At 42.0% G+C, this 19555-nt stretch overlaps 1 protein-coding gene across 1 annotated transcript in view; it reads left to right on the top strand.

Annotated features, from left to right (window-relative positions):
• Positions 1-19555, top strand: part of FRAS1 (Fraser extracellular matrix complex subunit 1) — a 420760-nt gene that overhangs the window by 331320 nt on the left and 69885 nt on the right. Inside the window, exons 44-51 of the mRNA XM_072745521.1 lie at positions 1053-1316; positions 3344-3532; positions 4904-5023; positions 5298-5477; positions 13651-13775; positions 14050-14190; positions 15969-16196; positions 18225-18338. Of these exons, the coding sequence (XP_072601622.1) occupies positions 1053-1316; positions 3344-3532; positions 4904-5023; positions 5298-5477; positions 13651-13775; positions 14050-14190; positions 15969-16196; positions 18225-18338 (1361 nt within the window). The remainder of the gene's footprint in view (positions 1-1052; positions 1317-3343; positions 3533-4903; positions 5024-5297; positions 5478-13650; positions 13776-14049; positions 14191-15968; positions 16197-18224; positions 18339-19555) is intronic.

Below are 19555 nucleotides of genomic sequence, written 5' to 3'. Positions count from 1 at the left end.
TTCTTTGCATCAAGGTAGAACCAAATTTACAGCTAGCCAATATTCTTTGGGGTCACCAGTTGCTCTTAAAGCCTGAATCCGAGGTAATTGGTGTCGCTGAAATTGAATTTCAGCTGTTTTCTTGTTTTCCTCTGTAACTAAGGCAGAATAGGTTTAGAGTCCTGTTCTCAGAGTAAGCTTCATTGCTTGATAATCCTGGGCCATCTCATGCAAGGAACAACATGGAAGCCTTGTTATTAATTGCACAAGGTGTTCACTTCAGGTTAGAGGTGTGCTAGATATCTTTATGAGCTTGATCCTTTTGCAAAAAGCACTTTTCCTGATTAAACCAGAGGTAAAAACCACCTTGGGAATCTTTTATCTATTTCTAAGTACCATTCCTCTGGAACTTTCATCTCCCAGGTAGTATCTTAGTGTGTCATAACATCCTTGGTCTTTTAAAGATGAAGTTGTTACTGTTGATGAAGGTTAATGGAAAATTGTTGGTCATTGCATTTTATTTTCCCTTCCTTCACTTTCACTTTCTTTAATGAAACACTTTACCTGTCCCATCATGATACAACCCTTGAAAACAGAAAAATATGCCTCAACACAAAGATGTCTAGTGTCTTTCTGAATTTAAAGGGGAATTTAAAACACAATCCCTTCCCCCATCCTAGATGCCCTAGAAGAAAGGCAGCAAGAGAAGAGTGCTATTTTCATTTTGTAGTAGGGGAAAATAAGCTTTAGATAATGCAGTGAGGTTGAATTCAAGGTGGGAGATTTGATTTCTAAGCCACTATATCACCACATTCATTATGTCTCCTTAAGAGATTTTTGAATAGGAAAGGTTAGATTTTATCTTCTTTATTTGTGAATGAGCCTACAGGGCAGCACCGTGTGCTTCCATAGAAAATTCTGAGTTGTTGATCATTTATGTGTGTGTCACCAAGAGCCTCCGAGGTGGTGTACATTTAACCCAGGCTCATGCTAATTGACAAAAATCAGGCAATGTTTTGGTGCCATATTTATTCTACTATTGTTTCTTTGTTTTTCTTTACTTTCTCCCTCAGGCCATCTGCTCTGGAGGCAAACTGCTTCTGAGCCTCTGGAGAATGGGAGGGTTTTGACTCAGGGCTCCTCCTTCACCTACCAGGACATCCTGGCTGGGCTGGTCGGGTACATGCCTGGTGGTCCTGGAGTGGCAGTGGATGAGTTCCGGTTCTCCCTCACGGATGGCTTCCACATGGACACAGGGAGGATGGAGATATACATAGAGCTGCCTACAAGTGGCACCCCCCACTTGGCTATAAACCAAGGCCTACGGCTCTCAGCAGGTATCACACAGGAATAGAAGAGAGTGGCTGTGGTCCCTCTGTCCTTATTTCCTCTTGGTCAGTGTACATGTTAGCTCTGTGGGAGGATATTGAAATAGGCATTCAGAACTTAGACTGGAGGTGGGGAGAGCTATTGTGTTGTTTTTGTTTTTGTTTTCAAAGATTTTATTTATTTATTCATGAGAGACCCAGAGAGAGAGGCAGAAACATGGGCAGAGGGAGAAGAAGCAGGCTCCTTGTGGGGAGCCCGATGCAGGACTCTATTCCAGGACCCTGGATCACAACCTGAGCCAAAGGCAAACACTTAACCACTGAGCCTCCCAGCTGCCCCAAGAGCTATTATTTTAAGGACACTAAGAACTGTGAGTGACTAATATAAATCTCTTAAATTCTTTGGACCAGATGCCCATGTCTGTGAATTTGAGAAGAGTGTGTAGTACTTCCAGGGTCCTCAAAACCTTAATTTATCCAGCTACTCATAGGATCAGGATTCTTAGAACGTGGTCATTGCCCAGCCAACCCCATAGAAAAACAAAAAACACAAAACCATAACAACAAAAGAAATCCAACAGAATTTTTAAGATATTTATTTTAAAAAACAAAAAAAAAGTGGGAAGGAGGCATGGGGGACAATTGGGAAGCTATCATACACTAAAAGAGATTATAAAAATAATTATGATTCACTAGATACAGTATCCTAGGGTATAACATTTGCAAGTTTGCCTACGTGTAAGCATCACTGAAGGACCTGCAACAAGTGTCAATCTTAAAGTCAATTTGCAGTAGGGAGTTACTTAATTGGGGAGTGGGCCTTTTGCCCATCAAAACATCTGCATCCCACTTGGTCCTATTTATTTATCTACTCTTAGTGTCACATGTATTTTGTAATGAAAAATATATACCATAGTGGTATTTGAAAATTTGGAGATTCCCAAAAGTCCCAATAATTAAATCTGAGATTTAACTTTACCATATTTACAAGCCAGTAAGTTAGCCTATGATAGAAGACATGAGACTCCTTGGTCGGAAACAAAAATACTCTGTTACAGCACAACTGGCAGCATTGCCATCAGTAAGTTTGCATTGTTTCCCTCTGCACTCCAAGTCTGGTGGGGGTGGCACAGAAGGCCCTGATGGATGCCTTCCCATGCAATGGGATGCATTACAGAAGAGGAACACTGAGTTTGGGAAACTCCCCTGTTACAGTAACAATAAGCAAGACTGGTCTTTGTTCCGGAGGAGGATATCACCTTATCCCTCAGTGCTCCTAGCTGAGAATGGCCTGGGGAAAGCATAATTAGGCCTTGCATTGTTGGCATCACCCAACAAGAACACACAGTATGCCCAGGCCCAGCCGAACACCAGAATGTACTACACATGAATGACTAGCATCCATTTTATCAGAACGTACTATTTTTTAATGTGAGAAAATAGCTGGATGGGAAAGCAAGGGGCAAGGCTCCGAGAAGAGGTGTTTGCTGGTTGCCAGTGGCTTGCCTCCATCCCCAACACCTGCATAAACTTACAGGGTCCAGCACTCAGAGCTCCCTGTTTTGTAATCCTATAAACACTGATTTTAACTATTTGGTTTGAGAAGACAACAAGATATATTTGTAAGTTTATGTAGAGCTGTTGCTTATGACTTAGTTAACCTTAAGACAGTAAATAAGTTAGGTCTAAGCAGGTCTCACCAAAGATCTAGGAATTATTACATAGATCTAGGGAGGGGTAACTAATAGGCCACAGGAGTAGAGTGTGCATAGGGAAAGTGAAAATGGATCAGCAGAGAAAAGGGCTCAGATAGAAATTCAAGAGAGGATTAACAAATTGAAAAGTTGGGATGGTTTCATTTAGGGAAATTAAAATTTATGCAGCTGGAAACCGAGAAGGACAAGCACGCAGTATTCACTGAAACCCAGGCAATGTGTAATGTGTGATCACTTAGTCTCTAGTCTCTTAAAATCACTTGACATCCTATTCAGAGACAATGATGGGCAATGACCTACTCCCCCCCCACTCTCTTCCAGGGTCTGTAGCACGCATCACAGAACAGCATTTGAGAGTGACAGACACTGATTCAGATGACCACCAGGTGATGTACATCATGAGGGAAGATCCTGGAGCAGGGCGCCTGCAGATGGTAAAGCATGACAACCTGGAGCAAATCTCCGTTAAAGGCCCCGTCTGGAGTTTTACCCAGGCTGACGTTAGCCAAGGTCAGCTAGCTCTCTTCTGCATGCCCAGACTTCTATAAAGTCCACCCACAGTAGTAAATGGGAGTTAAATGCCTCATAGCTTATGGCAGTAAACTGCACTCTTTGTTTTGAAAAAGAGCTGAGTTATAGTTTCATTTATTCTTTCTTGTCTCCTCATTTTTTTTTGTTTAAAAACTATCCTTCTTGGCCAAAAAGTGTTCATGCTTTGGCATAGCATTGATGAAATTTGGGGCCATTACAGAGGGAAAAAAATCATTTTGACTTGCTATGATGCTAAAAAGTGTGTGTGAGAGAGAAAAGGAAAAAGAAATGAATTGGGATGGATTAAGGTGAAAATTATGCCTGCCTGAGGTGAACAATTTATATCTCTTTTTAGCTCCCCAAAGAGCACGAGTTAATGAACTAAGCAAAATGGAAGGGCATAAATCGGAGCTGCCTGGGGGAGATTACATAGCTCATCCCTCCTCCAGGAAATGCTGATGTAATGTAAAAGCATAAATGTTAAATGCTACGTAGTTACAGTTCTTTCAGGGGTAAGAAAGGGAAAAAAAGTTACATAATGGGGGAGAAAAAGTAACCCAAGGTCACGAGATGATGTGCAATTCCATTTAGGGTGGAAATAAGCCCCCGAGGAGCAGAAATAAGGGTCTTTTCCATGCACTAACACTCAAAATGGGTAGCAGCTAGATTCTCCTGAACCTGTCTGTGCTTTTCCAAAGGGGGTGGAATAGACAAAGGGATAGTAATTCATTAATTATTCCTTGCCTCAGTGTCTCTTGTAAAGATGAGACCAAGTACCTCTTCCCAGATGTCTGGCTATATTTACATTGCGAGGTACCTGGAAGTGATGTTGATTTTACACTTCTCCCTTTGGATCCTTTTGACTTCTGTGAAGAGTTGTTTAATTTGCTGCTTGGTTATATTCAGTGTTCTCTCAAAAATGACTGAAAGCTATGCTGGGAAATGGGAATGATGAGCTCTGGGAGAATATGGGACCACAGCTCCATGTCCTTGGCCCTATGACATGGGTATATAGCCAATAATGTGGGTGCCATTGCTGCACATTTTCCATGTGGTTACTCCTAAGACTTCCATAGAGTCTTTCACAAAAGCTGAGCCTCAACCATATGCAGTGCTATTTGGGATGATTTTACCATGAGAGTGTTTTTGATTATGAGGAAGTCAGTAGTGGGGAGGAGAAAGGGAGGAATTGAAAACTCTAGATTAAAAATGTTTAAAGCAATGTCAAAGTGAGGAAGGTGTTAATTGATTCATTGATGTGAATACCAATCAGATTCCCATCTGCCACTTCAGAAATAAGGCCAGAAAGCACTAGTAGTGAATCTTGATCTTCTTGTCCTTTTTTTACAGGCCAAGTAGAATACAGCCACAGGAAAGGAGAATCTGGTGGGAGCTTTGCTTTTAAATTTGATGTGGTCGATGGAGAAGGCAACACACTGATTGGCCAGTCATTTTCCATCAGTGTTTTAGGTAAGGGGTCATTGGGTTTCTAAAAATATTACAATAGGGCTGAAGTTATATAGTGTACCCTGTGCTTACCTTGAGGCTGGAGTCTTTCCTTTACTCAGCTACATGGGAATCTGGAATCCTATCCCCTCTGTTGTGTGAAGCTCTAGCTCCTTGGTACACTCTCTGAATGACAGGACTAAGGATTATTCTGGTTTTACTCCTGGGCACCAGGCCCAGAATTGAAGAAGGGAGGCAGAAAGGATCCTCTTTCAAATCACATTTCTGATATTTTCAGAAGACACCTCCCCACCAATCATCACCACCAACAAAGGGTTAATCTTGGATGAGAATTCAGTGGAGAAAATCACCACTCTGGAGCTCTCTGCCACTGACCAGGAGAGCAAGCCTACAGAATTAATCTATAGAATCACTAGACAGCCTGAGCTGGGCCACCTGGAACATGCAGCATCACCTGGTAAGCCTATCATCCCCCGCTTCATCAAACCAAAAGTTGGAATTTAGAAAGTGTTGGGAATCTGCCTTGATTAGTATTTATTTTTTGCATTACTTACCTTGACCATTATATACTGCCTTGTGTTTGGCAAACAGTAGATGCTCAATAATTCCTTGCTGAAAACTAAACAATTACAATTTTATGTAAGCATAAAATGCTTTTCCATAATTGGATTGTCAATTCCTTTAGGGCCAACACTCTACCACGTTCTTCTAAAGTCTGACCACCTGGCACGGTATGATGTGCTGTGTTTAAAAATGTAATTCAGGGAATCGCAAGTGAGCATATGTATTGGGCAAAATTTTAGTTTAGCTGCTGTTGGTGGGGGGGCGGGGAAAAGATGAAGGAGATCCCATTCTCACCCCTAGTGTGCTCTATTGGATGAGATAAGGAACTTCTGCATATAATCATATATTAGAGAAGAATATGGCAGGTTTTTTAAGAACTGTATAAACCAGGTGTCATAAAAGTTCAAAAATGGGAGAAGCTGCAGTGGGCAGGAAGGTTCACAGAGGTGGCATTTAAATGTGCCCTTAGAAGGCAGAGTTTGGGCAGACAGTAATGGTGGTTTTTTTTTTTTTTCCAGAGATGGACATTTTTTTCAGCATGTGTGCATATTCAAAGAATAATGAGTGGGTCAGTTGAGCTATAGCATATATTCTGAAAATAGGGGCTGATATGGCTCATGGGTAGATTGAGATTTTATGGAGGGTCTTCAAAGCCAAGATACATAATCCCTATGTAATTCAATAGGTGATGGATAGGCACTGCAGAATTCTGAGCAGGGAAGGAAAGTGACATGCATCTAGTGTCCACCACATGGATTGAAGGAAAGAGAGAGGAGGCAGTGACCATGGGTCGGAAGTCTCACATTTGCCCCAGTAATAGGTAGTGAGGCTTCATCCAAGGAGTGAAGTGGGAAGAGGAAGATGAGAACCATGTAAGAGATCATACCTGGCATCTAGTAAACTGTATTCCATAAACAATAATTGGTGGAAGAGTGAGGCGGAGGGAGGGAGGAATGAATTTCAGGGGGAGAACCTATAGAACTTGGCAGCTGAATGGATTGAGGCACTGAAGATATTTGCTGAATTAACAGTCTGAAGGTAGAGTTGTCTTTGTTTTGTACATCATAGAGGGAGCGATGGTTTGCAGATTTAGGAGATTCAGACTGTCACTGAAAGCCTCTGGATTTCAAGTTGCAGATCCTTCATTCATTCAACCAGGGGGTTAACAAAAGAGGGAACATGCTTACCCTGATTCTGCTCACTCTCTAATATAGGGAGTCAGACCATAAGCACATAGGAAGCAAATATATGTCATTGGTTATGAGTCTTTTAGGGGAGAAATAAGAGCATTCCAGGGTGCAGGGACCAAGGGGGTAAGGGAAGAACTCCCTAATTTAAGATGGCATTTAGCAATGGGTCTGAGGAGAATGAGGGAGCCAACTGACGTTATAAGGAAAGGGCATTCCAGACAGAGGGATGAGTGAGTGTAAACATCCTGAGGTGGGATCAGCCTGGAACATTCCATTCCAGGGGCAGCAAGACTGTATGTCTGTGGCAGGGTGAATAAGAGGGAAGATCTATGGGGAGGTGAGCTTGGAGAGGTGGAGGATAGTCTGGCAGAGGGGGAGGCGGACTAGGTGATGGTGATGGAAGAGAGGGGGAAGTCTTTTTTTTTTAAGATTTTTATTTATGTATTCATGATAGAGAGAGAGAGAGAGAGAGAGAGACGCGCAGAGACACAGGCGAGGGAGAAGCAGGCTCCATGCCAGGATCCCGACGCAGGACTCGATCCCGGGACTCCAGGATCACGCCCTGGGCCAAAGGCAGGCACTAAACCGCTGAGCCACCCAGGCATCCCTGGGAAAGTCTTGTGAGTGTTTGGTGCAAGCATGTGGGGAAAGATGGAGAGATTGACCAAAATCCCTAATGCAAATGGAGCAAATGACCTGCCCTTTTGTCTTGATGTTCCTGGGGAAGAATGCAGATCAGCACTCCTAAGACCTTGGCTGCATGAGATACTCGATAACTAATTCATGAGCTAATTGCTTCTGCCAGAGTTCGGTCAGGTTGCTCATTGTGTCTCTCCAAAGATGAAAGGGCAGACTCTTGGCTGCTGTGTTGGACAGTTGCATCCAGGCTATCAGAACTTTCAGAGTGTGGAGCCTCATGCACAGCACGGTCAGTTGCCTAGCTGCTGGTAAATCCCAGCCCTCACTCTTCTTTGATCATGGGCTGTGTTTAGAGTTCAGTGTGAGGCTGCTTCAGTTACTCCTTTTCTGTTGTTACAGTGTCAGCCTTCACTGGGCTTAAATTCTGGCTGCCAAGACAGAGCCGGTGCTGCTTAGGGAGAGAGACTCATAGGTGATCACGTTTCTCCCTTATCTTGGGAAGGCACCCTCCAAAAATAGAGGGAGGGCTCCCTTTCCCTGGAATACTACCTTCGCCTGCCTTCTCCACTAGGCTTAACTTCTCTTACCCGCTTAACTCACACCTGCACCAGTTTTTCTCGGTCCACCTGTTTCTAGCAACTCTCAATGACCCAGATCTGAGGATCCAGTCCTCTCCCCTTTACTGTTGGGGCCCCCCCACTGCTAATGGAGCAAGGATGCCCTGCCCCTGCTGTACCTCCAACTCTATTCTGTGTGTCCTTTCTGTTGCATTTTGCCAGAATTCTCGCCTTCCCTGTCTGCCCTAAGTGAGAATATTTTCATGAACTTGATTCTTTTTAGATGTGAAAAATGTCCCTTCAGGGGAAATGCAGGTTGATATCTTGCATTTCTCTCTTAAGGCAGCTGGCACAGCTGAGAGAGAAGCACCCACACGTCATCCCTTTGCTTCAGTGAGGATGGGGCTACCAGGAGCCAGGGTGGGCTGGTCTGTGCTCTCCAAAAAGAGCAAAGCAAACTTCTAGGCCAGTGTCTTGTACAGGCACAGAGCTATTATGGGACTGATTTTGCCTCTTGAATGATCAGTTTCCACCTAGCGCTTGCACATATCCTCTGCCTGGTTAACTCTGAAGTGGATTCATTCTCTTATTGTCTGTCTTGGTCAGTGGATCGTAACTGATTGTTGTTTTTAGATACACAGAAAAGGTTTGAAGATCTATTTTCTTCCCCTGAGGAGGTACAAGGAGCCATATGCCTATGCAAACTGTGCAGAAGACAGTTGGGAGCCTGCGGCCTGTAGGGAAAGTAGCAGGAGAGCCTGGGCCCAGGGTGTGCCCTTTTCATGGTTAAGGGGTCACATCCTCATGTCAGGGCCCTGAAGACCCTTTTTTTCTTGTGAAATCAGAGTAAGGAGTTATATTATTAAGATCGAAGCTAAGCTTCTGAAACAAAGAGATCCCAAATTGCAGCGCCTTAAACAAGAAGTTCATTTTCTCACAGAAAAATCCAGAGGCAGGTGGCCCCAGATGGCTGAAAGTAGCTCAGTGATCCTCAGCATGAGGCTCCCATCTATGGTCCAAGGTGACTTCTGTAATTGCTGTCATTCCCCAGCCAGCAATAAGGGACAAAGGCCAGGGAAGCCTACATCCACTTCTATCGTAGGAGTATTACTGGAAGAACACATAGCAATTTTGATCACATCCCAGTGGCAAGAGAGTAGTCAGAAAAAGCTGTGAAGTGGCTGAGAATTGTAGGCCCTCCTTGGGCATCCAATTAGCTACCAGTCAGAGGTTGTGTTTTTTAAAGTCAGGAAGAAGTATAGCAATCTCTAGCACAGAAGTGGTTCTCACCTTCACCAAACATTCCCTGAGTAGCTGCTCCAGAAGATTTGTTTTGGAAGTGGGGCACATGTAAACAAACATGTGCAAATGTGTTTCCTTAGCTGAGATAGCAACATGACAGGATGGTGGGAGTCACCACTGCACAACACGGTGAGGTCTACCTGAGAGAGGTGTGGGAGTCAGGAAAGACTTCCCAGAGATGATGCTTTAGCAGAGGTATTCCTTGGTTTCCTTTCTGTCTGCCTTTCTCAGGATTCTGACACCAGCCAAATAGGATGCTCCCACTGCTTTACTTTGGGTTCTCCCAAGAGCAGGGATATATGAGACTGAGCAACTTATCCAAGGAAATGGATTTTCTCACAGATCTGGGGCTGGAAGTCCAAGATCATGGTGTCAGCAGGGTTGAGATTCCCTCTGAGGGCTGTGAGGGAGAATCTGTCCCTGGCCTCTCTCCTTGACTTTATAGAGATGGCTGTCATAGCACGGTGTGCTCCATGTATGTGTGTATCTGTGACAAACTTTCCCCTTTTATAAGGACATTAATTAGATTGGATTAGGGCCTACTCTAATGACTACATCTTAACTACTTTCATATGCAGTGATCCTGTTTCCAAGTGAGGTCACACTGTGAGGTACTGAGGGTTAATACTTCAGCATATGAATTGGGGGCGAGGGATGGGGTGGCAGCAGAGCACAATTCATTCCCTATCAGGAGGCTTTGAGGAAAAGCTGAGAGTCCCCCACAGCCTGGCAGCAGGCATGGTGCCATCTACGGCTCTGCAGAAAGCAGGAAGGCCAAGGCAATCACCCAACATCCTGTTAGGAAGGCAGTTTCTTCAAAGATGCTTTATTCCTGCACACTTCCCTCACCCAGACTGAACTTTATCTAATGTGCTGGCCTTCCAGGGGAATTGGAAAAACTGACAGGGTTAATGTGGGTCTCTGTAATGCTGCCAGATATGTAGTTGAGCCTGCAGGTTGGTAACTGAAAACACCTTTGATGGGATTAAACTCCTTCAAGATATTTCAAACAGTAACTACCTGCTATGACAGTCAGTAAGGACAATATATTGTTAGAAACACCACCTTGATGGTGAGTAGCTTAAGCCTTCCAATACCCAATTAGCAAAAGCTAGAATTTTTTAACGTGTATAGAGATGGAAAATCTGCACTCAGTACGACCTCTTAGGTAGTGATTATAGTGGATGAACTGAATTCATTCACCAACCGTGGTTTTGTTGTTGTTGTTGTTGTTGTTAAAGATTTTATTTTATTATTTATTCATGAGAGACACAGAGAGACAGAGACGCAGGCAGAGGGAGAAGCAGGCTCCATGCAGGGAGCCCACGCGGGGACCCGATCCCCGGTCTCCAGGATCAGGCCCTGGGCTGAAGGCAGCGCTAAACCGCTGAGCCACCAGGGCTGCCCACCAAGCATGTTTTGAGTATCTGTTATGTTCCAGGCACTATTTTAGGTGCGCAGTAGAGAAGAAACAACAAAAATCCTGTCCTCTTGAAGCTTATGTTCTAGCTGCACCTTGTTACCCTCTGGCACTAAGTGAGGAGGACATCACTTAAGTAATATTAAATACCCCATCAAAATCAGTATTTCTGATGGGAAAAATATTATAGCCAAAAAAGTATTCTAGAAGAAATGATTCCATTAAAAATATAATGATGATATTTCAGGAGTAGATCCATGAATGGCTTTTGTGATTCCTTACTACTTTTCTATAGTTTTTCACATTTTCTTTAATGGACATGTATTACTTTTATATTGAAAAAAAATTAAAGCATAATGGTAAAATTCAAGAGGCTCCTTGCCTACCCTGAAAAGATTGATGAGTTGTACAAAAAGTATTCCTAGCAAGCATAAACTTTGAAGTTAGACAACCTTGAGTTCCAGCCCCACTATTGCCATCTTATTGGCTGTCTGAGACCTTGGGTGGGTCACACTGCTTTTCTAATTTTACTCGTGTCATAATCTAGAAAAATGGAAGTAATATGCCAACCTTCACCTCCCAGAATTGTTAAAGGATAAAACTTAATATATATAAGCAAGCCTGAAACAGTGTTCTGCACATGGTAGGTGTTCAATGTTTGCTAGATTGGAGTGGCTTTTAAGATCAAGCCTAGAGCTCTCATATGCTGCTAGTGGAAATATAAAATATAAACATATAAAATATATTAAAAATCCACTTGGTTTGGCAGTATCCTAAAAAATTAAGCAGGTACCTAACATATATTCCCAACATTCCACTCTTAAGAGATTTACCCAAGAAGAATAAAAATTTATGCCTATACCAAGACTTGTGTACAAATGATCATAGCAGCATTATTTGCAATAGCAGAAAACTAGAAATAACCTAAATGTCCATTAACAGGTGAATGGAGAAACTATGATATATCCATGCAATAGAATATTACTCAGCAGTAAAAAATAATAAATTATTGATACATCTGTAATATGGATGAGTCCCAAATAATTATGCTAAGTGAAAGAAACCATGCATAAAATAGTCTATATTCTATGATTCTAATTATGAAAAAAAAATAGAAAAAAATCCAGGTAGTCTATAGTTACAAAAACTAATTGATTTGTTTCTTTGGGATAGGGTAGGGGACAAAAAAAAGGGAAGAATGGAAGGATTATAGAGTGTCAGGAAACTTTTAGAGTGATGGACATGTTTAGTATTTTGGTTAAAGTGATAATTTCATGGGTGTGCCAAAGCCTATAAAATTGTATACTTTAAATATGTGCAATTTATTATATGTCAATTTCCTCTCAATAAGAAATGTTAAAAAAAATCTATTCCAAACCTTTTTTTCCAAGAAGGAAAAATCTATCACCTTTCTTAATTACTCTCAGACTAAAGACTCATATAAAGGGACCAGTGAATTAGGTGACCAGTTGATTGTGAGTATCCGGACAAGTATTTCCCCATGAGCTGTGAGGATGGATTCACAGCAGAGAGACAGATGGTTAAATTTGTCAGTGCAGCTGGTCTGAAGTTATTAAATTTTTAAAGAATGGTATGGATTTCTGTCTAGAGCCACAAGACAAAGCGATAAGACAGGAGGCTACATTTTTTGCCTGTCAATAGCTGATGTACCAAGCACAGAAATCTAAAATGCCTCATCAAAAAAAAAATAATAATAATAATGCCCCAGTAGCCAGGAGGCTGTTGTATCTAGGTAACAAATCTCAAATGCTAAAGAGAGTTGGAAATGTAAACCATGTAGGTTAATTTATTTTAAAAAAAAGAGAACAGTAATATGGATGTCACCGTTAAATGTAAAAGTCAAAGTAGAATCTCTTTGTTTTTTTGTTTTGTTTTTCTTGTTTTTGTTTTTTACTGAAAAGCCAAACTGGTTTTGCCAGGATTAACAATGATAATAAATCCCAGGAAGCAGCAATTGAATTTCAGGACCAAACCAAAGGACTAGATGTGATGGATTAATAGCCCAACACTGAGAATCAGAAAGAGGGTATTTGTGCTGAGGGACTAAAAGATAGGGTTTTGTTTCAGTCTTGGCTGGCATCAGAGGATGAGCTTCTAAGATAGAAGCAAGAAATCTGGGCTGTTCTACTAAATATTGTACGACGTTTAAAACATAAGATGTTATTTGTGGGATGTGTTGACTATCTAAAATAACTTTAGGGTTTTTTTTTTTTTAGTTTTAAAACAAGTCTGAAAAAAATTAATGTGTTTCATTTATATCATGTTACTAAAGGATACTGGTTTTTTAGGTCATTTAAGAGTTGAGATAGAATGATGCCACAACCCCAAAGTCATGCAGTAAGTTTTGTCACTGCCAGCCTGGCTAAAGTGGTATATGAGAAGCCAGAAAATCGTGGACCAGAGAGTTGGAAAGGAACCTTGAAGAATACCAATGAAATCATGGATGCCAGGCTCACCAATCACAGAAAAAAAGCTTATGTGTAGCCAAGCCCTATGACTCCAGTGTTCAAAAGCGAAACCATCACACAATATTTAAAAATAAGGCAGGTTTTCAGGAAGGACTATGAGGCTATGGAGGAGTATAAAACTTAAGAGAGAGGAGTTTGGAGACCAAGGCTATGACCCTACCTTTCACAGATTTGACCTGTATCCATAAACCCTCAGAGATAGGAGAGGAACATTTATTGAGCACTTGCTTTTGGCTTGGCACAAAGCAGAAGCCAGATAATTAAGTTAACATGTGCTCTCACAGAACATATGCTGTTGTAGGAAAAAAAAATACACAAACGACTCTAACACAAGGTCTCAAAGAGAAGGGCATAAATGCTGTAAGAGTTAAACAAAGGACTCTGGTGACAGTATGGCATTTCTCTAGCATTAGAAGTATGGCTAGCATTTTGACATCCTTTTTCTGGTTCTCTCTTCCCCTTTTGCTAGGTATCCAGATTCGTTCCTTTACTCAAGCTGACCTGATTTCACAAAACATTCAGTATATCCATTCCAGTGAAACCGAGAAACATTCAGATGCCTTCAGCTTTACACTCTCAGATGGAATCAGTGAGGTAGGCAAGGCACTCCATTCCCTCAGTGAACAGGTACTGATTCAATACAGTCTTCTTTGAATGGAGTGTGCAAAGCAGTTATGCAAGCTTCATTTTGCCCTGCTCTTAACCAAGGATAGTGGTGGCTTCTGACAGCCCCTGGGGCTATTTCCAGAGGGAAACCACTTTGGATTCCTGGTCAGTCAGTCATGCCAGGAATGGGTGAAAGGAAAAGTAGCATCTACTTGGGTGGGCGCTGGGGACTGGTGTCCCACCTGCACTTTCTGCCATTTAGGTGACTCAGACTTTCCATATCACCATTCGCCCTGTGGATGATTCACTGCCTGTCGTGCAGAGCTTGGGGATGCGGGTACAGGAGGGTGTGAGGAAGACCATCACAGAGTTTGAGCTCAAGGCGGTGGATGCAGACACAGAGGTAAGAGCATTCCCCTGGGTTCTCGGGCTGAATGAGAGGCTGATCTGTTGCTTTGTGACTATGTGTCCTGAGGGTAGGGCAGAGTTGTAAGTTTAATGCAAGCATCCTTGAAGGACTAAAAATCAGAAGATACTGTGGCCTTCTGGAAAAGAGAAACTGATATATTTGAGATAAAATTCTTTTTAAACCCTTTCTGAACTCCTAAATATATCCTCTCTCTACCCTGATTACATGTAACTGTAATGCTGATTTTTTTAATCCTAATTCATAGAAAATTAAATAGATGATATTTTAGCCAATTTTTTACTCTTCCTTATTATAGTGAACAAGGATTTGGGGCACCTATTCATTTTTCCTATCATTTACCACCTTCATTCAGACTTCTCTGAATGACAATTAAATATCGCAATTTGAGCATCCTCAAAGAACTCGGCTTTATTCAGTAAAACAGGGCATGTAGAGACTAAACTCTTATCCTCATGATGCTTTCAGATTAAAGTACGTAACATTCGGGCATGATTTAGCTCTCATTAAAGGGTACCATAGGATTTGTTAATTAGTTCTTTGTATACCCTTCCCTCTGCCAGCATTTCTACTTTCATTTATCCTCAAAAATATTGATTACCTAATAAGTGCCCCCCTCTGCTCTAGATGCTAAAGACAAGGCTGTAAACAAAACAAAGTCCTAGGCTTAGGGAGTTTTCAGCCTTTGGTTAGGGGGACAGACAATGAAGAAAGGATGTATGATATCATGTTAGATATGATAAGTGCTATGAATTTAAAAAAATAAAGCAAGATAAAGGAGATAGAGATTGAAGGGTATGTTATTTTAGATGGAGTGGTCAGGGAAGTCTTCACTGAGGAGCTGATATTTGAGCAGATATATCATGAAGTGGAAGAACAAGCTATGCATTTATCCATAAAAGTCACTCTTTGAGCAAAAGAACCAGAAGTGCAAAGGCCCTATGGTAAAATGTGCTTGGAACCTTCGAGTTACAACAAAGAAGTGAAGAGGCTGGAACCCAGTGAGCAAACAGGAAGAAAGAATACAGCCAGAGAGGAACCCTGGGACCAGTTCACAGAGGGCCTTGTTGGCCCAAGTCAGGCCTTTGCATTTTATTCTAAGTTGGTGGAAAATCACTGGAAGGTCTTGAATAGGGTTTTCTGCATTTTATTTTTCCTTCTATGTGTCACCTAGAAGCCACAATTAGAAATGGGAAATTAGCTTCTGGTCTGAGGCATTTGTAATCTCTATATGAGAATTTTGGGAAAGTTGCGGGGAAGCGTTGGGAAAGAAATGAATAGTTTTAAAAGGTTTAGCTCCTCTCATCCTGGTAGAGGTTAAAAATTCAAGTTTTCCCCTATGACCCTTAAGAGACAAATTTAAATATCTTAATCTGACACCAAAGGCACCAGAACATAAGTTCAATTGTAGTAACCAATATAGTTTCTCTCCTTAGTTTTATTTTTGGTATCTATAAAGAAAATGCAATCCTTATTTTATAAACATCTTTAGGTTTGGCTACCCTTGGCCACCTGTTAGCCATCACTCACAAATATGATTTGGGTCGTCTGGTGCTAAGTTGGTAAAACCTCTGATTCTTGGTTTCGGCTCAGGTCACGAACTCATGAGTCATGGGATAGAGCCCAGTGTGGGGCTCTGCGCTCAGCAGGCAGTCTGCTTGAAGATTCTCTCCCTCTGCCCCTCCCCTACTTTCAAATAAATAATCTACTAAAAAAGCAAAACAAATCTCGTTTCTGTTTTACCTCCTCAACAGGCCAAGTCTGTCACATTCACCATAGTGCAGCCCCCACGCCATGGTACCATCGAGCGAACCAGCAGTGGGCAGCATTCCCGGCACATTTCCACCTTCACCATGGAAGACATTTACCAGAACCGCGTCAGCTACAGCCATGATGGCAGCAACTCTCTCAGAGACCGGTTTACCTTCACCGTGGCTGACAGGACAAATCCCTTCTTTATCATTGAGGAAGGAGGAAAAGAGGTAAGGGGTAAAGACAGTGGAGAGGGAGGCAAAGTGTACCAGAGCTTGTCCAAAGGCAGAACATGGCATTTTCCAGCCAAGAATAGCATTGTTCTTATTCTGTCACTGATTGGCCTTGGGCTAATTACTTAACTTCTCTAAGCCTCAGCTTTTCATCTGTAAAGTGGGTACAGTAATAATTACCAGCTTCAGTTAGTCTAAGGATCAAAGGAGGTAATCCCCGTAAAGTGGGTAACATTGTTGGCAAATAGCAAGCACAATAAAGGGTGATGATAGTGATTGTTACTATTACTGTCATTATTTTTCTTTTCCTTTCTGTCCACCACTGACTCCTTTTATCTTTCTTCCATCTGATTCTAATATCTGATCTCATACAATTCTAGATTGTCTTTCCCTTTTATATGTCCCCTTAACCACCCAGAGTTTCTCAATCTCATAAGGAATAGCCCGGTTAAGAGTATGGCTTTTGCCTCTAAAAAACACTGATTTAAATTCTGGCTCTGACACTTACTAGCCGAAATGTTTGTAAAATGGGGATATCTGCCCTTATGATGTACATAAAGCAGTTGGCCCAGTACCTTACACGGAGAACATAGGAAATATCAAATAAACTGTGGCTATAATATCATCATCACAGTCATCGCTTTAAGACCAGCATATGAGAGAGGTAAAGGTGTTCTCTTGAGGTCCTGCAGTTGTTAAGCTTTACTTCCCTAGAGAGAATTGTTCCGTTCTAATGTTCAGGTGTCTGGAAGAAACTCTCAGATGTCCTCTCCACTCCCCTCCCTGCCACTTTTCCTCAGTCGTTCATTCTTCAGCCAGGGCTCCAGCAGGAACATAACCCTCCCCTGGGAATAATGGCAGCTGTGGTGAAAGGTAGGCTGGAGGACACGCCTACATCTCACGCATCAGAAGCAGTGTTACTGAGCGACGTGATCACACCCTACTGTATTTCAGGAGGACAGAAGGGGCAGCTCCTCAGTCCTGTGGCATCCTTTCTTACTCTGATGATGAACGGGAATGATTCTTTTCCTGGAAGAAAGATCCACCCGCATCCTTTAGAGACAATCTGTGCGAAGATCATTCTCCCTTGGCCCAGGTGTCAGTGAGACGGCTCTTGAGGTTTCCTGCCAATTTGGTGTCTGCGCTGCATTACCACCTAGCAGATCATTGCTTTTCCTCTTCCAAACTATAGCTGCTCCCCCACTTCATTTGACTTTCAGAAGAGCAAAGAGATTCAGGATGAATCAGCAAGAGGGCTATCTCTCTGATAAACATAAAAGGTCATAGTAGGTTTCAAGAGGAACTGTATTTATTTTTGAAATGAGAATTATTTAGAAGGATTGCAGAAGATTGAAAAGCTGGCATCTTACTGCCCTGCGTGCTGGCGTGCCTTATCCTCCCAGAGACAGGTTCTGGATTGGACCCACCTTCTATGCAGAGTGCGTATGTGGACATGCATCTGCGTGAGAATGAAATCATAGACCAGCTTCTTTTCACTATTCCCCCAAATGCTTTTATTCTTTCTTGATGTCCTGTGCCCCTTTCCCCCATAAGGACTGTTCTTTCTCAGAAAAAGGGGGGAAAATATCCCGCCATGAATCTTCCCACACCTGCCAGAATCCCACCTGGAGACTTTGACATTAACATGTTAATGATAAGTGTAGTCCACCTCTTATGACAATTTTAACAAGAGTTATTGAAAGGAAAATACTGTTTGCTGTTTGACCTCAGGGCAATATTGAACCCAACTAAGGAATGCATGGGTGTGGGAAAGTCAACTTCCATAGCAGATGAAATTGCAGAAAAATGCCACTTGTTTCATGCTCTTCTTCTCATATGGTCCCCACGTTATCAATCAAAGCATTCTCTGTGCCTCATGCCAGGGGTGATAAGCAATGGGAACGGGCACAGTTGTCCATTCTGAAGTGCCAACAGGTTTCAGGGGTTCCAGCTTTGTAGGTCGTGCACCTGGCCTAGTTCAAATGTCTGGGAATGATGACTTTTCTCTTTGGGCTTCCCTGCCAGGTTATGACAGCAGCACCTCAGCATTTCCAAATAGATATCCTCCCGGTAGATGATGGCACTCCTAGAATTGTTACCAACCTGGGGCTTCAGTGGCTGGAGTACATGGATGGCAAGGTAAGGCCTTTCCATCTGCCACATTCACATGAACCAACGTCGGCTATGTCCTTATCTGTGACCACTTGGGGAATAGAAGTACAGTTTGACTCATGTTTACCTCTCCTGAAGGGAGCTGATTGTCCTAAGATTGGCAAGCTCTGTGAGTTTGGTTAAGATTGTGTATAGTTTAAGATTTTCTTACAAAATGACCCCCAATGTACAGAAACTCAAAGAAGATAGAAGTTTAGTTTTTCTGTCACATATGGGGTGGCAGTATGTGGGCAGTCCAGGGCTCTCTGTGACCATTCAGAGATGCAGATTCCTTCTGTCTTCTTCTGATGCACTGGGTTGTTGCTGAGCCAAAACTCCTCAGCTCCTCATCAATATTCTAGCCCATGGGAAGAGGAAAACAGAGAAATAGAGGGTAAGGAACTTCATTTTAAGCAAGTGATATGATACAGAAATTAAACACATCATTTGTGCTTATATTTGGCAAGAAATTGGCTATATGGCTCCATCTGTTGCATGAGAGACTGGGAATAGAGTCTCTAGCTGGCTCAGGTAAAAGTTTGTTAACTAGAAGAAGGGGAGGATGGATTTTGGGGAAGTATCTGGAATATGCCATAGATGGGAAGGAAGTGAGTACTTTGTAGGTGAGTATCCTCAGAGGACTTCTATTTTAGAAATTCCTTTCTCTTGCTAAATCCCAATTTGATAATTTTAAGATATGCCAGATTCTTACCTCATAACATATCAAGCATTAAATTCTCATCCTCACCCAAACACACATGCTTCTTCTCTAATCAGTTCAGGAACTGATTTTTCTTTTGTGTGTGGTATTCCCTCTAGGATATGGATTTTCTCATCTCCATGGAGCTGATCAGTTGGCTGTATATGTAGCTGCTATGCTATGATTTTCTATAGAACAGGCTGTGATTTTTAAAATTAGTACATATTCCTGCTATCCCCTATTTGATACTCCTGTCCCCATATCCAGAACCATCCCACTCTCTTCTTGATATTTTCCAATTGGTTTTCTACTTCCTACTTTTCTCCTACTGCAATGACTCTTAACCAAATCAACAATGACTTTTATTTTGCTAAATCCAAAAGTTACTTACATATCCTTATTTTACTAGGTCTACTAATATTTAATACTGTTGACCACCCCCTTTTTTCTCTCAAACCTTTGCTCTTACTAAATGTTTGTTGAATTAATGAATGAGTGAATTAAA

The sequence above is a fragment of the Vulpes vulpes genome, unplaced genomic scaffold (genome assembly GCF_048418805.1).
Source record: "Vulpes vulpes isolate BD-2025 unplaced genomic scaffold, VulVul3 u000000899, whole genome shotgun sequence".
In the NCBI taxonomy this organism is placed as follows: domain Eukaryota; kingdom Metazoa; phylum Chordata; class Mammalia; order Carnivora; family Canidae; genus Vulpes; species Vulpes vulpes.
The sequence above is the reverse complement of the archived record's forward strand: the minus strand, read 5'-3'. Positions and strand labels throughout refer to the sequence as shown.